This window comes from Macrotis lagotis, chromosome X, assembly GCF_037893015.1.
Source record: "Macrotis lagotis isolate mMagLag1 chromosome X, bilby.v1.9.chrom.fasta, whole genome shotgun sequence".
In the NCBI taxonomy this organism is placed as follows: domain Eukaryota; kingdom Metazoa; phylum Chordata; class Mammalia; order Peramelemorphia; family Peramelidae; genus Macrotis; species Macrotis lagotis.
In genome coordinates, this window is record NC_133666.1 from 553,820,150 (window position 1) to 553,845,147 (window position 24,998).

The following is a 24,998-nucleotide window of genomic DNA, read 5'->3' on the forward strand; positions in this document are numbered from 1 at the left end:
GAGATGAAACAGCTGCTTTATTGTCCACTTCAGCACTCATATATTCAATATATGAGCATAATTTTTTCCAGCTTTGTCTTAACTATGATATTCTTGATATTTTCAATATAATATAACTGATGAACTAAACTTATTTATAAACAATGAATAATTTTTTCAGACATCTGAAAGATTTTTGTGGTTCACATATTAGCAGCCTTTTCCCTAATAATTTCCTATTAATCCATTCATTTAGAGTATACTTTTTCGAGAAAATGTTATCTTATACAACACTATAGCTTCTTGGAGGCAAGAAAAAGCTTTTGCAATGGAGTGGAAGAGAGGGAAGGAGAAGGGTAATGAGTGAGCCTTTACTCTCATCAGAAATGGCTCAGAGAGGAAATAACATACATACTTAATGGGGATAGAAATCTATCTTACTCTAGAGGAAAAAGGAGAGAAAAGGGATGGGAGAAAGGGTACTGGTAGGGGAGGAGGGGTGTAGGTGATAGAAGAGGTGGGTGAATTGTGGAAGAACGTAGTCAGATATAATATACTTTTGAGGGACAGGGTGAAAGGAAAAAGAAAATAGAGTAAATGGAGCTGGGAGGGGGGAATAAGATGGAGGGAAATACAGCTAACAATAGCAACTGTGGGGAAAAAATATTGAAGCAATTTCTCTGATGGCATTATGATAAAAAATACTATCCATCCTAAAAACAGAGCTGATGGAGTCAGAATACAGACTAAAGTGCAAATAATAACAATAATAATGATAATGATAATGATATTTTAGTTAGTTCAACAAAAAACATACATTAAAACTTTCTGAGATTATTGGATAAAAGAACAAAAAATACGATAGCTTCTTGGAATAAATATTCTTTTAAGCTTAATTTTATCTTTCTGTGTTTTGGTGATTACTTTATATGACTTGAATGATATTGTCTAAAAGTTTTTATCCCCCCAAAAACCTCCCAGACATTTAGCTACAGATTTAGAACAATTAGAGGAATTAAGATAAAATTTAAAAAGTAGATTTTTGGAGTTTATTTTTAGGTTTTAAAAATTCTCTGAAGGAGCTTTGTATTTCAAAAATCTACCTCAGGCTCTTTAATTTAAAGTTAGTTTCCTCTAAGATTTAAATTAATTAAAAAAGTCTCAGACTTTCACTTCTTGAAGAGTCTTTCCTGCTGATGCCATGTATATTGCTCACTGCTTAGGGAATAGTCACAGCTCAGTGTTTCATTTTTCCTCTTTCCAGCAGGCCATGGGAACTGTTCCTCATGTTATGCCAGTTACCAGAAAGAAAGAGGATGAGGTGTCAGTTGGAAGCATGCCCTTGGCAAAGCAGCAGTCAAATCAGGCCTCTGAGTATGCCAGCAGCCCTGTCAAAACAAAAACGGTAACAGGTATGTTCTCCTCTTTAAATGAATTCTTGAAAACCACACACGCATGCATATATACAGACTCTCTCTTCAAATGATCAGCTGTGCAAATATAGGGAGACACCTTTTAGACTTAAATGTTCTTCCAGAAAGATTTATTTAAATTGCCATTTCTGTAATTAAATATCACCTTATTTCATTTTACATCATAGTTTCCAGTTTCCTTTTGACCTTTTGTGATAAGACTACTTTTCTTTTAAATTATTTGATTTCTTAACCTCTGTAGGGTTGGTGCAATGAAAATATCCTTAAAATACCTTTTTATTTGTTTTGGTTCTTATTTGTGGTTTTATTGGTGAAGGGGACTCCCAGTGAGGGAACTTACTTAAAAGTCTACAAATCACCTTTTCATGTGGGGGTTTTGCTTAGGACCTTGAGAGGTTCATTGATTTGTCTGTAGTTACACTGCCATTAGGTGTCAAAGGTGGGATTTGAACTCAGGTCTTCTGTACTCTGAGATTTACTGCATCTACATTATGTATTGTTGCCTCTTCTATTTATCATTATGTTGAAAATAAAATGTGTTCAATAAATGAAACAGTAAAACTACTAATAGAAATCTACGCCTAACCCTGTTTTTCATTATGATTATGATTAGTATAATTATATACTAAGGGTATATAATATAATAATTTCTATCATGTGACCATTGAAATGGAAGTCTAGACATTTTTTTCCAATTCTTACTTATTCTCAAAAACTCTAAAAGAGAACTTACTCACTAAAGATACAGAAGTTGCAGGTGTTTCCATGTAACAAGAAAGGAAGAAACCCAACAAATTAATAGCCTTATTAATTAATAGTAGAGCACATTAGTCCATAATTATCTCACTATCTATCCCACCAGCCTCCACACTCTAGAAGGTTACATAAACCAACCTATAATTTTTGCTTTGAAACCATATAGAGTTTTTTTGTTGATGCTGCCATCTCTTCCCCTCCTACACTGCCTTGTTGGCAGTAGACCTCAAAATCTGTGCATCCAAATGAGAGGTGGGGATTAGAATCAGGGATTGAATTTTGCTTCCTTCAGTCAGTTCCCAAAGCACAAGTCCCTGACTTGATCTGTGCCCTTTCCAGACTTACAGAAGAAGTGAGTACATTATGGATTAAGATTTTCGGCTGTCATTCCGCCCTTGATTTTTCGCTGCTTTTCTGCCCCCAGAAGTCCCTAAGTTAGGGGCAGCTAGGTGGCATAGTAGATAAAGCACCAGCCTTGGAGTCAGGAGTACCTGGGTTCAAATCCGGTCTCAGACACTTAATAATTACCTAGCTGTGTGGCCTTGGGCAAACCACTTAACCCCATTTGCCTTGCAAAAACCTAAAAAAAAAAAGTCCCTAAGTTAGCAAACCCATTGAATCAAATTTATGAGATTCTAAGTCATTTTCCAATTTATAAATGGCAAGGGATATCATAGGGCTGAAAAAATACTCCAAATCAATTTTAATTAGAGAAATGTAAATTAAAACAATTCTGAGTTTCCATCTCACACCTGCCAGATTTGCTAAGATGACAAAAAAAGGAAAATGAACAATGTGGGAAAAGATGTATGAAAACTGAGATGCTAATGAACTGTTGATGGAGTTATGAACTAATTCTATCATTCTGACAATACATCTACCCTTTGATCTAGCACTACCACTATTAGGTGTATATATACCAAAGAGAGCATAAAAGCAGGAAAAATCTTGCTTGTTCAAAAATATGGTAGCAACTCTTATTATTGTAAATTGAGGGGATGCCCACCAATTGTAGAATAGCTGAATGAGTTAAGATATATGAATGTTATTGATTACTGTTGTTATATAAGAAATAATGGACTTTAGAGAACCAAGGATATTAAGACAGAATTCAAAAAATAAGAAAACTGATAATGGAAAACACCAAGGACTACCCCACCTACCCCTAATCAATCATTTTATTTTGTGAGACAGAATTACAGAATGAGAGGGTCCATAAAAGTAGCATGGTGATAGAGGATAATATATGATGTACCATAATCAAGTGCCTGGGTAGAAGGACTAACTCTTAAAATCTCTAAAGAAGTAGAATGGAGTGGTTGTAGGACAACTGATGAGGAGAGAAAGGGAGAGCTCAAAAACAGAAAAGAAAGGATTAGATCTTAATTCAAAGAGATGAGGGGAGTTCCAATAAAATGGCAGTCCTAAAGGGGAAGAGGTATATTTTGTAATGGGAGTTGGGGGGACTGTCAGTGCACAAGGAGACCACTTGTTCTGAGAGAGCATTATGCTTCAGTTGACAACAACCTGTCTTGGAAAAAAGGAAATTGAAGCTCCTGAGATGGCCAGCATACATATGGGTTAGAGGTGATGGACCTGGAATGAAAATTGCCATGCAAAAGGGAAAGAAAATGATCTTATGGGGAAGGCAAGAGGTTGAAATGAAGTACAGGATTTGGGTCACAGGGAAATTTCCAATGTGGGGCAATGCTTCTCATAACCCCTCTAATGGATAACCATTTTTGAGAATGTCACAACAAATAAAACTGATCATACCCTATGCCCCAGCAATAACATTAGTAGGCCTATATCCAAAAGAAATTTTAAAAAATGGGAAAAATCCCACATATTCAAAAATATTTATAGCAGCTCTATTTGTAGTGGCAAAGAGTTAGAAATTGAGGGGATGCCCATCAATTGGGGAACAGATGAAAAAGGTATATGAATGTTATGGGATACTATTGCTCTATAAGAAGCCATGAATAGTTGGACCATAGAGAAGCCTGGAAAGAATTACATAAATCCATGCTGAGTGATGGGAGCAGAACCAAGAGAACATTGTACAAATTAACAACATTTTGAGTTGATCAGTTATGAATGACTAAAATATAAACGTGTTAAACACAAATTATATATGCAATTCTATTTTGGGGGAGGGTGGTTTTGTAAGACAGTAGGGTCAAGTGACTTGCCTAAGGTCACACAGCTAGGTAATTACTAAGTGTCTGAGGCCAGACTTGAAGTCAGGACCTCCTGACTCCAGGGCCAGTGCTCTATCTACTGTACTACCTAGCTATCCATATATGTGTGTGTGTGTGTACACACACACACACACACACACACACACACACACACACACACACACCCCTCAATAGATTCTTTGCCACTGTGTGGGGAAGTGGGTGCTGAAGGGAAATTGGTAGAAAAATGTGTAACTTACAAATATGAAAGTGATCGAATGTTGGAAAACTTTCATAACATGTAATTCAAAAAAGCAAAAAAAATGTTAAAAATTATTTAAAAATAAAAGAATAAGGCCCAACAGAAAAGAAATAATGCAATGAGGAAACATCCCAGAAGGCATTAATATAGAGATTAGAAGGAAAAACTTGCTAGCTTTAATTCTATAAGGAGCAGAAAGACTAAAGAGAGAATAAATAAGTGAACCATTGATTTGTATCTGTTTGGTATATTTATAAAATAGAGCACAAATTCATAATAATATTGTACTTATAAGAGTATTTATGAAATGGCTTGTGTTTATGCCCCTAAAAGATGACATGATTCTCTGACAGTGGACTGCCTTGTATCAGTAAAAGATTCCTCTTCCCTTTGTGGCTCCCACTTTTGTCCTTATGCTGCAAACTAAAGAACATAATGACCCAAAGAACATAATATAAGGTTGATCAACAGGGGTACAGCAGTAATAATATTAAAAGGGCAAATATATCATTTAACGGAATAAAGTTAAGAAAACAAATGAAAGTAAAGCAGAGTAGGGCTTACCCATTCCTTTCATTGAATAGATTTCTCTTCTTTCTCCTGCTCCTGTGTACTTTTCAGCTTGCTCATTTTGAAAGAATTCATCTTTTATGTTCTTATAAAAGGGAAGCAGAGATATGTTAGAACCAGCTAGCATTACTGTTGAGTAGCTTCTTTTATATATATTTATTTTCATATTGTCTCCTCCATTATATTGTAAACTTCTTTAGGGGAAGGACAGTTTTAGGGCAAAGACTGCCTCTTTTTGTATTTCTCAGAAATTGGAACTGTGTTTGGCATGTAGTAGGTGCTTAAGTGTTGATGGATTTTGTGATGTAACATACAAAGTCATAAGTCATGCAGCATTGAACAAGAATTCATGTAGTTCAAAAATTCACTTTCTACACTTTATTAGAGATATTAAGATGGCACAAATTATGTCACAAAAGAATCTTCAATCTAGTTGAGATGATAAAACAGAAACAGAATTTTGATTTTAGAATAAGAAGAATACAAAGTACAGGCATACCTTGAAGATATTGTGGATTTAGTTCCAGCCATTATAATAAAGAAAAAACTAATTTTTTGGTTTTTAAGTGAAAATAAAAGTTATATTTAATACTTTATTGTAATCTATTAAGTGTACAATAATTGTATTATGTCTAAAAATGGCTTAACTTAATCAAAATATACTTTATTGATAAAAAATATTTGCCATGCCCTGAAACTTCAGCAAGTCATAATCTTCTTTTACTTTTCTCAGCATTGGCAGCTGATTGATCAGATAGTGATTGCTAAAGGTTGGAATGGCAAAGGTAATTTCTTAAAATAAGACAACAGTGAAGTTTGCCGCATTGATTTGACTCTGCCTTTCACTTAAATGCTTAGAAGCCATAGTAGAGTTTTTAATTTGACTTAATTTCAATATTATTATGTCTCAGGGTAAGTGAGGGAATTGAGGCATTTTGGACAGGAAGTAGGTAATTGTGGGAATTTAATGAATTATACTGATTCCATCTTGTGACTTAATTCCCTTTCTATTCAGTTATGGCTTTAGTCCATCTTCTAACTCTTGAGAAACCTTTATTCAATTGTGGTAATTGGGAGAAAGCCTTATTTTTTGTTTGAATCTTGACCTGTACCACCTTTTTTTTGCAGTTTAGTGACCCTTAACTAAGGACTGGGTTCATACTAACCAGTCAGTCATACCCAGTTATACCCTAGTTATTTTCTCAAAGTTGTACATCTCAATCAACCTTTATGTCTTCTCTAAAAACTAACTTCACACAGATCAGTCAGTTATGTTTTCATGTCCCCTTTTGGGGCGGGGGGAGTAGGACACCTCTTTCTTCTGATTTTAGAGAACTGAACTTATTTATGCTTCCTCTCCCAACCTGTAAAATCGTCAATTTTTTCCTACAATTCGAAATCAGATTACCTAATGTAACCTAATTGCTTTCTTTTTCTTAATTGTTTTTATTATATAGAAGTCTCTTTTCTCCCTTATTCAGTGTCTAGTAGTACCAAAGTTGAGAAAGGCTTCTGGTCCCCGATTTCTTAGGCAATTGCTTTGTTTCCTCAATCATTTAATCTTTCACCTTCCACAAAGGGGACCTGAGGAGGGGGTGAGAGATAGGGGAACAGCCAGTAATTGATAGAGCAGTCAAAACACAAAACATTTTTTGGTTAGGTTGACTGTCTTATATTGGTGTGGATCATGGTATCCCAAAACAATCGTAACATCAAAGATCACTGTTCACAGATCATCATAACATAAATAACAATAATGAAAATATTTGAAATATTGCAAGAATTAGAAAAATTTCACATGGAGACATGATATGGTTACATGTTATTGGAAGAATACACAAGTCTTCAAATTGTAAAAGAATGCAATATGCGAAATACAGTAAAGCAAAGTGAAATAAAAAAAGGTACTTTGAGATTCCTATTTGTATTTCTATTTTCAAGGATGTTACATAGACCTGTGATTTGTACTGTTAGGGAAAACTCATGAAGAAGAAGAAAATGAAGAAAATCTTTCTACAAATATAAACAAACTTCAGCCCTATGATTTACCATGTTAGGAATGTCAAAGGCACTGAGTTATAAGTGCCTTGCCCAAAGTCAGAGAAGCAGGATACAAGCACAGATCTTCCTGACTTGGAGAATATTTCTCCATTTGCTACATCAATCTGCTTTTCATATTCAGTTTATAGTTGTCATATAAAAGTAATTGAATGTGGGTCTGTCCTTCAAAATGTCCTGGTGAAATATGTATGTAGCTGAAAAACCAAATTGATGTTCTTTTACAATTTACAGGGAACAATATCTTAGTTTGAAATAAAATAATTATTAAACTGAATAATAAAAGTGCTCAGAAGTCCCTAACTGAATTTACTAATTCTTCTTTTTTTGTGAACACAAGGTTCAGTTAAGTTTTCAGGCTTATGGTCCTGGGTTCATAAATTATGTTTTTAAGATACTTTCAGGTGTTGTGTTTGTTCTTATGTTCATTTTACCAGTGTCTTGTAGTTTCTGTTGTTCATGAAGACTAGGGCTATTAATGTTACTGAAATAGTCTTGATTTTGTTTCTTAGCTATTTTTCCAGGAGCAGATTTTAAATACTCCCAATTAAACACTGTTAAGCAGTGGGCTGACTGGGTAACACATGTTTGCTGACTTGGGGATGTGTTGACAACAGAGCATTCTATTTCTGGGACAAGGGTGGGCCAGAGATGCTGGTGGGCCAGATCAGCAAGAAGCTTGTTTCACAATTATACTGAAACTAATATATATAATCACAAATTTCCAAATAATCTTCCAGGGGATTTTGAAGATGATTTTTGACAGTCATTCCTTAAAATGGGGAAAACCCCTGTAACCCCAGACATCTGGTCACCCTATGTTTTGAATTTGTTAAGTATTTTATTTGTGGACTCTTGGGGAAAATATTTAATAATGGGGGTGAAGACTTTACATGCATACTTGTATATGTTACAACAGCCTGTTTCTTAAAGTGCTGCAAGTTTCTATTCTGTATCTTTCAAGGAAGTGTTATATTTCACATATCTCACTGCCATGTTATTTAAATGCCAATGGCTTTTAGAAACCAAAAATAAAAAGTCAGAAAAATGTGAGAAGAAATACTAGTTTTCGTTGTTGGAAAACCAAGAAAGCAAAACACCTAAGTTTTTGGGGTTTTTTTTTTTGTTCATCAATGAAGTTTTTGAGAATTAAATTTAAAACTAGTAAGGAATCTCTTGACTATATGCAGGTTTTTGGTATTATTGTTGTGTGAAGTTTACCAAGCTCAAAACCATGTCCATGTTGTCAAATAGGGGCAGTCCAGCGGGGGAAAAATAACACTTGTTTGTAATCTCAAAACTGTAATCAAAGACCATCTATGATAAGTAGTATAAGAGTTTGAGTGTTAAAAAGTGATATCAAGATAAAATGATTATTTTTATCAAGGAAACTTTTAGAAAAGGAATATTTTAATTAAACTTTGAAGGGTAAGTTGGACTTAGAGATGGTAGTGAAATGAGATGACTTTCAGTCATTTTGATTATTTTAGTTTATTGGGGGTTGTGATAGGGATTATAGTTTTTTTTTGTTGTCAATTTAGGATTCTAATAGCTTAGTCATGTATCCATTTGATAAGTACAATACAAGGAAAATTTAAAAAGGAGAGAGCACTGTCAACTAGGGAGTACCTACAGGCTTCATAAAAGAATATCAGCTAAGCTATAAAGCTGAGTTATGAAGGACAGACAATGATTCTGAGAGATGGAGATGAAAAAGGAATGTGTCTTAGGCAAGGAACATTTCTGGGACCAGTGTGCAAAGCTAAGTGATAAGGGAATAAGTAAAAGTGGTGGTTAGGAGTTTAGTTTAATTAGATTCCATGAAAGGGAGCAATAAGTGGGATTCCTGCAAGGGAGAGCCTTAAGCACCAGGTGTCATGGAGACTAGGAAGCCAGTGGAGGTTAGAAAGAGCAAAGAAGTAACAGAATTGATTCTGGATGTTAGAAAGATTTTTTTTTCAGCATCTCTGGGGGATTGGCAAGCTAAAAGTTTGATGTTGGGAGGTCAGTTAGAAAACTATTACAGTGGTGCAGGGTAGAAGCATTGAAGTTCTGAACTGTATAGTGAATATATAGAACTATATAGTGACTGTATAGGCAGAGAGAAGGGAAGGGATGTAAGAAATTATAAATAGATAAAATCAGAATAAATTGTCACCTGACTAGATAGAGGGAGTAGAAGGAAAGAAAATGATCAAAGATGACATAAAGGTCATAAGTTTAAAAAGGCTTACAGATATACTGTGATTGAAGTTAAATAGAGAAGGAGAAATCTAAGGAGTACTGGAGAGAAAATTTATAGTAGATTGTTGAGGGAGATCACATGAAAGCAAATACAAAAGTCATCTATTTCAGCTCTCTTTTTGTAGATGAGATTAAGAGTTTAAACAAGTTTAAAGCTAAAACATTAAAAAGTCAAACATAAATGCTGAAGAAGGTTTTGACTTTATCTAAACTAGAACTTAAGGCGAATAAGAATCATAGAATTATAGTGCTGGAATTACAGGTTACCTAATTTAAATCTTTCATTTTTTACTTATCCATTAGGAAACTTTGACATAGAGAGGTTAAATGCCTTTCCCAGAGTCAAAGTTGGTAGCCATATCTTCTGATTATCTATTCCAAAGACTTTTCTGTCATTTAGCAACTGAATTTACTTAGGCATTTGTCCTTTTAATAATGTTGAAATGCTATTTATGAAACAAAGATCTAAAGGAGTCACCCCACTTCCTATTTTTTCAAGATTAAAAAATGAAATACTCAATATGGAATTTTATCTTATCTACTTTTCTAATTTCATTTAATAGTAATTAGATTTGTTTGATTTCATTCAGATGTTCCTACCTTTCTGAAAGGGAACCCCTATTGTAAGGTAATCAGCTGGTGGTCATGATCAATTGTTTGAAGGTCTCCAATGAAGCCTACTAGAGTAGCTTGGTGTACTTTGTCATGACTCTAATACTGAGTAAGTTTTTCCTGACATCAAGTCTAAACTTCCTTTTTATTCTTATTTTTAGTTAGCTCTTGGCTTCTCCCCTTCTATTGTTTGCTTTGATCATAAGATATGCAGTTGAAGATTAAGAAATGAGTTAGGAAAATAATGATGAACACGTTAAACAATGGTTGTTTATTTTAAACTATTATATAAGTCTGTATTCCCATATAGGGGTGGAATGCCAGCATTGCAATTTGAACTTTTTAAAGATGCTATTCTCCTGATTCTGAAAAGTAAAGATCTGAACATAAATGAAATTATATTAAATATCACATATATTATCTCTCTTGAACTATTCCCTAATTGCAAAGTTGAATTGATGATAATAAAATGATGAGTCTGTATCTACTCAAGTTTTTACACAGAAGGAATAACACTTAAGCAATATCCTTTTTCAGTATGAAGTGATAACATTCTATTCCTATTTTTCAGCAAGAGAAGTAAATAATACTTCATTAATGTAACTTCATTAATGACAGCTTACAAGTATAGAATGATTTCTCACATATGTATCTATCTTTACCAGGTGTCCATAGTACCTTTATTCATCTTCTTTAGGGAAGATATTTTGTTTTTCCCCCTCTTTCCTTCTCTTTTCCTACCAAGACTAAAAGCCTATTTGCATTTTTGCCAAAAATATAAAATGATAAATACTAATGATAAATTTTTTTTAAAATAAACCCTCAGTTCTTCACAGGAAATTCAAAAGTCCTTAAAATTATGCACAGAAAGAATTCTAAAATCTATTCTTCAAAAAGTCAAGACAAACAAAAACACAATTGCAGTGTTAACTAGCCACACAAGTAAGACATTGAAATAGCTATTTAGGAATATTAAAAATCTTATATGTTGTGAGCTTCTTGAGGGCAGAAATGTGTTTTGGCTTCTCTTTGTATCACTAAGCACAGTGCCTATGCTTAAGTAGATACTTAATAAATGCTTTCTGAAACACTGAGTTCATTAAAATTTTAATTTTCCTCTTAAAATACATTTATAAATTATCCTGTCTCTGTGTTTTTTTTTTTTACAAAGGAGTACTTAATAAATAACTCACACTAAATAGTAGTACTTTAGGGTTTACATAATTTACTGATCAAAAGAGGTAGTACAAATATCGCTAATTTTACATACAACAAATGATATGAGGGCTTAACATAGTTACAGAGTAAGGAAGTGATAGATCTAAGACTTGAATTCAGTTCTTTTCAGTAAAATTCAATACTTTTTTTCATTATTCCATGATAGCAGTATTGTTTTTATTAGCCAGTCATCTCATCAGATATTCAAAGATGATATGATCCATCTCATTCATTATTTCGGGTTTCTTAGTTCCCCCTGCCTATTTATCATGAGGGGGCAGTATTAGGCAGAATAAAAAAGCAAGTCTTTAAAGAAAATACAATGAACAGAGAGAAGAAAAAGAGTGGATTAAAATTAGTGGTAAAAGTTGTAAATGTGAATGACATGAACTCACCCATAAAACAGAAGAGAATAGCAGAGTGAAAGTAGAAGTTGATATTTTCCATTTCCCTCCTCTGGATAACCAAGACTTAGAATCCAACAAAAGTAATGAAAATATACAGTAATATACCATTAGAACTCAAAGGGGCATTAAAGGTTATTTACTCTTGAAAAGGAAACCTATGAGAGGGGAGACCAGCAAAGATGGCAGAGTAGATAAAAGCAGTGTAGCCTAGTTCTTCTCACATCATCTCCTATCAATATATAAGAAGATATTTTGATCTAGTATTGATCCAGACACCTCTGGCGAAATTTTAATTGATCATTATTATAAATTTACCATACAGGCAGATGACCAGAGTTGTAAGATGCGGGGGGAGCTTTTGGTTGCTATTGTTAATAATGGTCAATTTCATTTGTTAGTTCCCTAATATTGAACCAACTCTATTTCTGGTGTAAATCCAGCTTGGTCATAGTGGTGATACATTATTTAATTTTGCATAAATACTTATTGGGTACATTCATCTATAGTTTTATGTCTCTATTTTGACTCTCCATCTTTTAGTTATAAAAGTCATTTTTATATTGTTACTTCAAGTACAAAGTCAATATGTACTTTAAATTTTTAATAGAATTTGTTTGTAAATTTATCTTGTCCTGGGGTTTTTCTTTGAAATTTCATTTTTGTTCAGTTTATAATTTAAATTGTAAATTTTATTCATTTATATTGAGTTTTATTGGCATAAAAGTGGGAAAACATATCCAAATAATTTGTTCATTAGTTTTAATTTACTTTTTTCATTTTTGTTAATGGCAATTTGATTTTCTTTTTTTAAACAAAATAAAATAATGGCTTATCTAGTTTATTTTTCTTTAAAAAACTGGTTTTATTGGTTTTCTTTCAGTTTTGTCAGTCTTGCTTTTGATTTTTCAGTATTCCTATTATGGTGTTTAGTTGGAATTTTAAAATTATTTATTAGTTTTCTAGGAATGTTTTTAAGTTGCATTGCCAGTTTGTTGATTTATGTTGGATTTTTTTTTGATAAATGTTTAGAGAGGTAAATTTTCCCTTAAATGTTTCTTTGACCACATCTCAGAAATTTGGGTGTATTATCTCTTCATATTGTCATCATATTCATTGAAATTATTGTTTCAGTGATTTATTCTTTCATCCACCCTACTTTGGGATTAATCTACCTAGTTATTATTAATTTTCAGTCTTTGTTTTGAAGACTTTTTTTAGTTGAATGCAACTTCTATTGTCTCGTGGGTAAAAGTTGTATTTAACCGGTCTAATTTTTCTGAGTTTGTTTATGAAGCATTTATGATGTAATACATGGTCAGTTTTTTGTGACAGTGCCAAAAAAAGTATCCTTTACATTCTAATCCTATTTAACTTGTATAAAATTCTATACAGTTTCTTCATTTCTTTTTTATTTAGACATCCTTCTCTAGGTCTGAGAAGGATATATATTGATTTCTTTGACTTTTTGTTTTATTGTTTGTTTTCTTCTAACTCATTTGCCATTTAATGCATATGTTTAGTTTTAATATTAAGTGTGATGTATTTTAGCAAAATTTAATTCCTTGTTAATCTTTCACTTAGGTTTGTTTTGTTCTTTGTCTCAGATTGTCATTACTAAATTTTCCTGTAATGCATTCTGCTTCAACCCTTTATTTTAATTCTGTTTGTCTTTCTGTTTCAAGTTTGTTTTTTTAAACAGCATATCATTAGATTCTCATTTCCTATCCATTTTACTGTCCTTCTGCTTTATGGGTGAGTTCATCTGATTCACATTCACAATTATGATTACTAATTGTGTATTTTCTTTCATACTTTTCTCTTATACTTTTCCTTCTCTATTTTCTATCCTGTAAGTTTATTTCACTTCTAACTAATCCCTACCCTAATCGGTGTTTCTTTTCCCTCTTTATAAACCCTTTCTGTCCTTTAACCTCTTGATGAAATTTGTTTCAATTTGTATCTGTGTGTGTGTGTTTCTTCTTTTTTGACTTGATCAGATAAAAATCAGTTTCAGGTGTCACCAGCTTCCCCCATACTCTTGTCTGTTTTATTCTTTCCCTTGAACATTCTATTTGTATGAGATAATTTTCTGAATTCTTCTTCCAGTGTAATCCTTTTTCCCATCCTCTCTTTTCTCCCATTGTAGACTCATATAATTATGGACTTTGAAGGGACATTAGTGATCATCATAGTTCTGCCATTTCATTTTTGTATTTGATTGACCACAGAGTCATAAAATCAAATTAATTGCTCCAGTCACACATGTATTTAATAATGACAGTTATTTAATTAACACAGAGACAATTTCCCTGACTTGCAGGCCTTTATTCTTTTTGGGCATATCTCTGTCACTGTCATAAAGGAACTGCAATCTCAGTAGTCCTTTACCTCAGAAACAAAATGGAATTTTATATCAGTTGAAAATTTGTTAGATTTCATTGCTTTTTTCTACCACAAAGTCTGCTACTGACATTTCATTTTTTTAATTTAAAATTTATTTATTCTCATTTTGTACAAATAATGTTTTTATATACATTAATAAAATATTCTTGTTTGAGAGTAAACAAAATACCCCCTCCCCAAAAAAAGTATAGACTCGCTTGAGTGATAAAGTAAAGGAGAGAAAATAATAGTAATAATTGTAGGTATGGCCAGGTGGCGCAGTGGATGGAGCAACAGCCCTGGAGCCAGGAGCCCCTGAGCCCAAATTCAGCCCAGTACACCCAACAATCACTCAGCTGTGTGAAATGCAAGCCACCCCAACCCCACTGCCCTGCACAAACCAAAAAAAAAGAAAGAAAAAGACCCAAAATACAATAAAATAGTAATAATAGTAGGGGCAGCTGGGTGGCAGATAGAGCACTGTCCTTTGAGCCAGGAGCACCCGGTTCCAAATCCGGCCTCAGACACCCAAGGATCACCCTGCTATGCGGCCCCAGGCAGGCCACCCAGCCCCATTTGCCCTGCATCCCCCCCAAAAAATAATAATAATAAAAAATGTGCTTCAGTCTTTGTTCCAACACCATCAACTCTGTTGCATGTGGATCACATTCTTTATGATAAGTCCATGGCAAAAGTTACTTCCATATTTTTCCAACGTTGCCATTGCTGATTGCAACTCCCTCCTTTCTTATTTCTCCACTACCATGTACTATATTTTCTCTCTCCTTTCACTCTGACTCTGCTGCAGGGTAGCTGAATGGTGCAGGAGACAGATCCCTGGCTCTGGGGCCAAGAGGCCCTGAGCCCCCATACCACCCCTTAGGCCCAGAATCTACCCGGCCCTATGGTCCCGGACAGGCCATCCAATCCCAGCCCCTTGCAAGAAGTAAAAAAGAAATGCGTTATATCTGACCACTGTCCCCCTATGGTCCATCCTCTCCTCCTTTATTCACATCCCCACCCCTCCCCCCTGCTCCCCTTTCCTTCTTACTCCAGATGTCTATACCCCATTGAGTATATTTGCTGTTTCCTCTCCTAGCCACCTTTGATGAGAGCAAAGGTTCCCTCATTCCCCCTTGCCTCCCCCCTTCCATATCATTGCAATAGCTCATTGTAAAAAAGAAAAATCTTATTATATGAAATATCTTGGCCTATTCCCCCTCTCCTTTTTCTTTCTCCCATTACATTTCCCTTTTTTCTATTGACTCCATTTTTACACCGTATTTTATCTTCAAATTCAGCTTTCTCCTGTGCTTCATCTATAAAAGCTCCTTCTGAGAAGGTTCATATGAGCATTATCAGTGTCATTTTTCTATGCAGGAATACATGCAGTTCATCATCATTAAGTCCCTCATATTTTTCCCTTCTCCAGTCTCTATGCTTGACATTTCTTAATTAACATCCCATGAAAGTGGTGTTGACTTTGCCTTCCATAAATTAATTGGGTTTTACTATTATTGAATCATTCTCTTCTATTCATTTCTTTTTCACACATGAAAAAATAATAGAGACACAATTATGTTCTACCACTATTGGTACTTTTATCTATCAAGGGGCAAGAAGGAAGAGCAAACACTCATAGAGCAGCTATTATGGGACCAGACATTGTGCTACATGCTAAATATTGTCTCCTTCAGTTCTCACAATATCCTTGCAAGGTAACTTTGTTATTATCTCCATTTTATAGTTGAGGAAACTCAAGATAAAACAGTATATACTTAGTCCTGTCTATTTCTAAGACTTAATTTGAAGTCTTCCTGACACTTAACTTCATCACTCTACTTATTCACCGTGCCACGTAGTTCCTCTACCCAGTAAGGAATTCATTATTTCATGTATTTTTGTTTTGGAAACATGGTAGAAAATGTCTCTTGTGTACCATTTCCTAATGTGAATAAAAGTTCATTATTTACATTACAAGTAGAAAAGGTTTTTGTTCTGGAAAAACTACAAACTTTTTAAATCTTTTTTTTTACAAATGACTTAAGTTTAGAGTATTTGTGATAACATTTAATTTTAGTTTTAGAATCAAAATTTTTTTGTTGGAAAAATTAGTTTTGCTTCCTTTTTTTTTTAAAGAAAGCTTCAAAAATATAGTTCAAGGGCAGCTAGTTGCTACAGTGGATAGAGCACCGACCCTGGAGTCAGGAGTACCTGAGTTCAAATTTGACCTCAGACACTTAATAATTACCTAGCTGTGTGGCCTTGGGCAAATCAATCACTTAACCCCATTGCCTTGCAAAAACCTAATACATACATATATATATACATATATATATATATATATATATATAGAACAAGAAATGATTTTTAAAAGCTTTCCTCTTCTGTGGCAAAGAATGACTTCTGAATATATATGTTCAATCAAACTTTTTAGTTGCTTATAGGAAGAAGGAACTAAAGGAAGATTTTTCTGATGTCTGATATATATATATATATATATATATATACACATACACATGCATACATGCATAATTTTTCCTTTTGGGGATAAAGTTTCTACAGAAGAATAAATATAATTCTATGTAATTTTTTAATAAAAAGTTCTTTACAGTTTATTGATAATCTTAGTAAAATTTTTCTTACCAGTTTTGTTAAAATTAAAATTGGATTATATAAAGTAAATAAATCCTGAATTGATAATACTGAATGAAGTAAATAATTATTATGAAATTCTGCTTAGACATGACATCCTCTGGATATTTTTGTTGATGAATGTCATTGTGCTGGTTTCATCAAGCCCCTGAACACTGAAGAACTTCCTCAATGATATCTATTAATCTCTCAATGTTATTTGGCCAAGACATAAACATAGGAAAACCCAATAGGATGAAGACTGGCTATTTTCCAGACCATAATTGGTAATTGTATGCAATACCTACAGAACTCAACCTTTTATCATATATACTTTGGACATACATATCCAAATAGACAGTGAGTTGAACTCAGAATTAGGAAGAATAGGGCGTGCTAGATTTCCTTTACAAAAGGGCAAAGTTATTTCAGTGCCCTGAAATTTCTACATAAAATCGAAGACCTGACTTTTTAATGCCTTCATCCTACCAGAGATGTTGTATAGCCATGAGTTATGGGAATACCATTCCTGAAAAATTTTAAATAAATTTTATTTAACTATGAATGTAAAAATGCCATGGTAAGAGGCAGCTAGGTGGCGCAGTGGATAAAGTACCACCCTGGAGTAAGAAGTACCTGAGTTCAAATCCGGCCTCAGACACTTAATAATTATCTAGCTGTGTGGCCTTGGCCAAGCCACTTAACCCCATTACCATATAAAAAGGAAAAAAAAAAAGTCACGGTGGGATATAAGTAGGCTGCAGTTAGAATTGTAATGGAGGGAGTCATCAGATATGTGTACAATCAAAACAACAATGATGGTAAATATATAAGAAAAAAAGAAAAATAGCATATATCTCATGTGCTCTACTTAGATCCTTAAAATGTTAGGATAAAGGAAAGACAATTTGCTATATATTGAGTAAAATGGGCAAGGATATTTAGATTGCAATCTACTATCTTTGGAGAGAATATTTCATGATGAAATCACAGATCTATTTATGTATTTCAGTCTTGAATAATATTCTTTATATTAAGAGGTAATCTAAGGACATTTTCTGGGCCAAGTTTAAAGACTAGGAGACCTGGGTTTAATTTTTTCAATAGATACTTACTAAAATATGTAACCTGAGATTAGTTGTTTAGCTCTAGGCAGTTCAGAATCCAGTAAGCCACTGGCATTTCTACCCCCAGAAAGTTCTGAAACTAATGAAGTCTTGGAGTAACAGCAACAATAATTCTTAACCTTATTGTTGATTGATTTAGATTTTATTCATTTGAACTTCATGGATTTTTGCTTTTATTTGTTTGTTTTCCTTGAAGCACAGTAATTGGATTTGGATTCTAGAACCTTGAGTTTAAATTGATTTTCTGTATTTTCTGGACTTTAAGACAGTCTTTTTTTTTTTTTTTTTTTTTTGGCAAGGCAATGGGGTTAAGTGGATTTCCCAAGGCCACACAGCTAGATAATTATTAAGTGTCTGAGGCCGGATTTGAACTCAGGTACCCCTGACTCCAAGGCAGGTCCTGTATCTACTTCACCACCTAGCCTCCCCTATTTAAGACAGTCTTAAAAGAAAAATATTTGCAATATTTGCAAGAGACTTAATAGTGATGACTGCTTCTGAACATTCTCTTCCTTCAGCCTGAGAATCCTCTTATTCAGGAGATGACTTTCTCTTTATAGTACCTTGTATTTTATAATTCTACCTATTTTGTTTATTGTACTTCTGTTCCTGCTCATTTCACTTTGCATCAGTTCATGGAAATCTCTTCTTTCTCTGAATTTGTGTTTCTCTGAATTCATCATATTCATCATTCCTAAGTTCTGCAGTACATATTGTTCACTAAAAAGGAGTGTTTCACACAGTAGAACAAAACACCAGATTAAAAACTATTTTCCAACATTATGTCTCTCACATGAATGTTAAAATTATCCCAAATTCCTTGTAATACTAACAGAGAAAGCAATCTTGATTGTATTTGGCAAGGCATAGAACAGGGAAATATATATTCAATAAAGGAGTTTAATACTGTCATGGAGGATGTTCTGTACATGAATTCCAATCCCTGTGAATTGTAAAGTTCCTGTTTCATATTGCATTGTGCTAATAGCATCAAGTTCTGCAGTACTACATTTCTTTCTTAATAGCAGAATCATTCAGAAGAGGTTAGTTAACCTAATCATCCCTCAAAACAAACCACCCACAAACAAAAATGAAAATAGATGAAGAATGCTTGTTCAAATTATAATATGTAATTGTATAGGGATTGGATAAACAGCATTTATTAACTACTCATACATCATTCTAAGTATTAAGGGTATAAAGAATGAGGAGAAAACAGTCATTGTCCTCAAGTGATTCCCATTTTAAGATAGATAAAAATTTTCAAGCTATTTATACAGAGACATAAACAGAGAAAGTGGAAGGTTATCTCCTTAGTACAGCATATAAAGATGGAAAAAGCCTCCTGCAGAATTCAAGACTTAAAGACATGACAGGGAGACAACATGACATTGAATTAAGTCTTCAAGGGAGTGTGATTTTTCATCAGCACAGGAGCCATCCACCACAGTTCTCCAGATTAAGTATGGTAGAAGCTCCTAAAAGTCTACAATATTCCATCAGCCTAAATTTTTTACCAATTGCCAGAACTTATGGCTTCTAGTAATCATAGCAGTGGACAGTTAAAATCTAAACTGTCTCCAAATATCATGGAAGAAGACATCCAGCACCCCTCATGTGGAATCTCCTCTTGATGAATAAGCAAATACAGTCATAGACATAAGTATATGATATAATTTGGGCATATAATTTATTCAGTCTGGGGAAAAGGAAAAGTTTCACTTTATTACATGAAGTCCTCCATTCTAATCATACCAAAACTTCTCTCACTTGCCCTCTAAGCCCTTTGTGATATTGACATGTTTGTGTATATGTTTGAAAGGATCCTATCTCTGGGTTTTTTCCCCAGGGGAATCAGTTCATTTATTGAAGCAATCATCCCTATCAACTGAACTCAAGAAGAGAAATAATCATAGTAGCTTCCAGTCTCACCAGCTCGGTTCTTGTCCCTGTAGCATAGGCAGCTCCACTAGAGGAGCACTAGGAATTATTTTGTTTTTCCCTTTTCTCATCTTGATTGCCAGCAGTCCCAATAAATCGGAAGATATTTTTTCATTAATTTATTTACACATTACTAAAATATTCTTGTTTAAGAGTAAACAATACCCCCTCCCCCACAAAAATATAAAATCTCATGAGAAATAAAGTGAAAGAAAGAGAAAAAAATTTGTTTCATTCTGTGTTCTGATACCATCAGCTTTGTCTTGGGTGGATCACATTCTTTATCATAAGTCCAACATAGAAGTTACTTCCATATTTTTCCACAGTTGCTGTTGCTGATTGTAATTACCTACATCAATTCCTCCCCCACTACCATCTATTATATTTTCTCTCTCTCTGTTCACTCTGTCCCTCTTCAAAAATGTGCTGTGACAACAGACAGAGCACCAACCCTCAGGCAAAGAGGCCCCAAGCCTACATCCCATCCCAGAGAACCAGCAACCACCCAGTCCCTTGTTTGTGGACGGGCCACTCACTCCGACCACCTTGCAAAAAGTAAAAAAGAAAATGTGTTATATCTGACTATCCTCTCCTATGATCTACCCTCTCCTCTATCACCCACATCCCCCTCCCCTCTCCTGTTTCTTCTAGGTGTCTATACCCTATTGATGTGTCTCTGAGCCATTTCCAATGAGAATGTAGGCTCCCTCATTCTCCCTCACATGGCCCCCTTCTGTACCTTGCAAAAGCAACATGAAATATCTTTTATATGAAATATCTTAGCCTTTTCTACCTTTCCATTCTCTTACTCCCAGTATATTTCCCTTTCAGCCATTGACTCTGTTTTTACAATATATTATATCTTCAAATTCAACTCTCTCCTGTGCCTCAGATATAAAAGATCTTTCTAACTACTCTATTAAATGAGAAAGGTCAGGGGCAGCTAGGTGGCCCAGTGGATAGAGCACCGGCCCTGGAGTCAGGAGTACCTGAGTTCAAAATCTGGCCTCACACACTTAATAATGACCTAGCTGTGTGGCCTTGGGCAAGCCACTTAACCCTACTGCCCCGCAAAAATAAATAAATAAATAAAAATAAAATAAATGAGAAAGTTCATATGAGTATTATCAATATCATATTTCCATGCAGGAACACACACAGTTCATCATCATTAAATCCCTCATAATTTACCCTACTTAGCCACTCTCTCTATGCTTTTCCTGAGTACCATACTTGAAGATCAAACTTTCTGTTCAACTCTGGTCATTTCAACAGGAACATCTGAAATTCCCCTGTTTCACTGAAATTCCATCTTTTTCCCTGGAAGAGGATGTTCAGTTTTGCTGGGTAGTTGATTCTAGGTTGCATTCCAAGCTTTTTTGCCTTCTGGAATATTATATTACAAGCCCTATGAGCCCTTAATGTGGGTGCTACTAAGTCCTTGGTAATCCTGACTGTAGCTCCATGATATTTGAATTGTTTTCTTATGGCTGCTTGTAATATTTTCCCTTTGACTTGGGAGTTCTGAAACTTGGTTATAATATTCCTGGGGGTTGTTTTTTTCTGAATCTCCAACGGAGATTGGTGGATTCTCTCAATTCCTATTTTGCCCTCTGCTTCTAGGATATTGGCAATTTTCCTGTAGAAATTCTTTAAAAATTAGGTCAAGGCTCTTTTCATGATCATGACTTTCAGGTAGCCCAATAATTTTTACATTACCTTTTCTGGATCTGTTTTCCAGATCAGTCATTTTTTCAGTGAGATATTTCAGATTTTCTTCTAGGTTTTCATTCTTTTGGTATTGAATTATTATGACTTGATTTCTCGCAAGGAGCTGGCGCTGTTCCCAGAAGGCTGAAGCTCTTTTGCTCCTGTGGGCTACTGCCCCTCCAACCCCATGAAACAGAACTGTCCCACTATTTTCCAGGTTACCTTGGGCTGGAGAATTGCCTCATTGGATTTTTTTTAGTTTTTTTAATTTAATATTTATTCTCAATTTGTACAATTAATGTTATTTTTACATTGGTAAAATATTCTTGTTTAAGAGTAAACGAGATACCCCCTTCCCCCCCATAAATATAGACTTGCTTCAGCTATAAAGTAAAGGGGAGAGAAAAAAATTAAAATTAAAAAAATAATAGTAATAATTGTAGGTATGGCCAGGTGGCACAATGGACGGAGCACCAACCCTGGAGCCATGAGCACCCGAGCCCACATCTGGCCCTGTACACCCAACAATCACCCAGCCATGTGATATGCAAGCCACCCGAACCCCACTGCCCTGCAGAAACCAAAAAAAGGGGGAAAAAAAGACCCCAAATAAAATAAAATAGTAATAATAGTAGGGGTGGCTGGGTGATGGATGGAGCACTGGCCCTTGAGCCAGGAGCACCCGGGTCCCACTCTGGCCTCAGACACCCAAGGATCACCCTGCTATGCGGCCCCAGCCAGGCCACCCAGCCCCATTTGCCCTGCATCCCCCCCCAAAAAAATAATAATAATAAAAAATGTGCTTCAGTCTTTGTTCCAACACCAACAACTCTGTCGCGGGTGGATCACATTCTTTATGATAAGTCCATGGCAAAAGTTACTTCCATATTTTTCCAACATTGCCATTGCTGATTGCAACTCCCTCCTTTGGTATTTCTCCACTACCATGTACTATATTTTCTCTCTCCTTTCACTCTGACTCTGCTGTAGGGTATCTGAGTGGCGCAGCAGACAGATCCCTGGCCCTGGGGCCAAGAGGCCCTGAGTCCCCATACCACCCCTTAAGCCCAGAATCGACCTGGCCCTGTGGCCCCGGACAGGCCATCCAATCCCAGCCCCTTGCAATAAGTAAAAAAGAAAATGTGTTATATCTGACCACTCTCCCCCCATGGTCCATCCTCTCCTCCATCACTCACATCCCCCGTTTCCCCTGTCACCCCTTCTCCTTCTTACTCCAAATGCCTATACTCCATTGAGTATATATATATATACATATATGTATATATATATATGCTGTTTCCTCTCCTAGCCACCTCTGATGAGAGTGAAGTTTCCCTCATTCCCCTTTGCCTTCCCCCTTCCATATCATTGCAATAGCTCATTATAATAAAGAAAAGTCTTATTATGAAATATCTTGGCCTATTCCCCCCTCTCCTTTTTCTTTCTTTCTTTTCTTTCTTCCATTACATTTCCCTTTTTTTCTATTAACTCCATTTTTACACCATATTTTATCTTTGAATTCAGCTTTCTCCTGTGCTTCAACTATAAAAGCTCCCTCTACCTGCTCTATTAACTGAGAAGGTTCATATGAGTATTATCAGTGTCATTTTTCTATACAGGAATATGTGCAGTTCATCATCATTAAGTCCCTCATATTTCCCCCCTCTCCTCCAATCTCCATGCTTCATCTAAGTCCTGTCTTTGAAGATCAAACCTTCTGTTCAGCTCTGGCCATTCCAACAGGAACATTTGAAATTCCCCTGGTTCATTGAAAGTCCATCTTTTTCCCTGGAAGAGGACATTCAGCCTTGCTGGGTAGTTGATTCTTGGCTGCATTCCAAGCTCTTTTGCCTTCCGGTATATTATATTCCAAGCCCTATGAGCTTCCAATGTAGTTGCTGCTAAGTCCTGTGTGATCCTGACTGCAGCTCCACGATATTTGAACTGTGTCCTTCTGGCTGCTTATAATATTTTCTCTTTGACTTGGGAGTTCTGGAACTTGGCTATGATATTCCTAGGGGTTGGTTTTTTGGGATCTCTTTCTCAGGGGGATCGGTGGATTCTCTCCATTTCTATTTTGCCCTCTGCTTCTAGGATATCAGGGCAATTTTCCTGTAGTAATTCTTTGAAAATGATGTCAAGGCTCTTTTCCTGATCATGACTTTCAGGTATTCCAATAATTTTTAAATTATCTTTCCTAAGTCTGTTTTCCATATCAGTTGTTTTTCAGTGAGATATTTCACATTTTCTTCTAAATTTTTCATTTTTTTTTTTGGTTTTGAAGTATTGATTCCTGATTTCTGGCAAATTCATCTATCTCCCTGAATTCTATTCTTTGTCTGAAGGATTTGTTCTCCTCAGAGAGTTTTCTTATCTCTTTTTCCATCTGGCCCATTCTGCTTTTTAAAGCATTTTTCTCCTTCATAACTTTTTGAACTGTTTTATCCATTTGACCTAAGTTGGTTTTTAGCATGTTATTTTCTTCAGCATTTTTTTTTATTTCCTTGACTAGGCTGCTGACTTCATTTTCATGTTTTTCCTGCATCTCTCTCCTTTCTTTTCCCAGTTTTTCTTCTAACTCCCTCATTTGATTTTCAAAGTCTTTTTTAATCTCTGTCATAGCCTGAGCCCAATTTCTGTCCTTCTTGGAGTCTTTAGATGCAGGAGCTTGTGCTTCCTCATCTTCAGACTGAGTATTTTGATCCTTCTTGGGCTCATTTGCAAAATATCTCTCAATTGTGTTCCTCTTTTTTCTCTGCTTGCTCATTTTTCCCAGTCTGCACCTGTTTTGGGGTGCTTCCTGATCTTTTGGGACACTCCCACAAGGGTCTCAGTGTGTGAGGCTCTGTCCTCCCTCCTGGTCTGTGAATGACCATCTGTGCCCCCCCTCTGCCACAGGGCTGAGGTGGTGGGGGGCCCTGCTGCTCTTCCGGGGGGCCTAAACTGGGATCAGGATCTGAATGTGGTCAGAGCCCAAGAGTCCTGTTCCTGAGGCAGAGGACAGAGCTCTGCAGTCTCTCTCTTTTCACTCCCCACCCTAGGTTCAATGGGCTCATGCCCTGGGGGCTCCTACTTACCAGCTCTGCCTGCTTCTGTTCCTGGATTAGGGCTGCAGAAAGAGCAAGTTGCTTGCTGTGTGCCCTGAGGGCTGGGCTCCACGTGCTCGCTCTGGCAGAGGTCCTCCTCTGTTCCCCCACTTTGTGTCCGGTGTTCCCTGGGGCCTAGGTCAGGAAACTCCCCCGCTGCTATGAGCCACAGCTCCCAGTGCCCTGGGGCTGCCTCCTGGGGGCTGAAGTTCTTTTGCTCTGACGGGCCACCCCTGTGGCGGGCCGCCCCTCTGACCCCGGGAAGCAGAGCCTTTCTGCTCTTTTCCAGGTTACCTTGAGTAGGAGAACTGCCTCACTGGGTCCCTTTGTGGGTTCTGTCTCTCGAAAGTTTAGTTAGAGTCCTTAGCTTATGAGTTTTATCAGAGAGCGCCTAAGACT

The 24,998-nt window shown here is 35.6% G+C and overlaps 1 protein-coding gene across 11 annotated transcripts in view; it reads left to right on the forward strand.

Moving 5' to 3' along the window:
* The window catches only part of VPS13B (vacuolar protein sorting 13 homolog B), a 1,326,809-nt gene that overhangs the window by 377,755 nt on the left and 924,056 nt on the right, over nt 1-24,998 (forward strand). For 2 of the 11 annotated variants that reach the window (XM_074200569.1, XM_074200578.1), the window contains exon 20: nt 1,244-1,391. The exons of 8 other annotated variants lie outside the window; for them this stretch is intronic. In XM_074200569.1, coding sequence (XP_074056670.1) covers nt 1,244-1,391 — 148 coding nt within the window. The remainder of the gene's footprint in view (nt 1-1,243; nt 1,392-24,998) is intronic. One more of the 11 variants, XM_074200570.1, reaches the window with a different exon arrangement.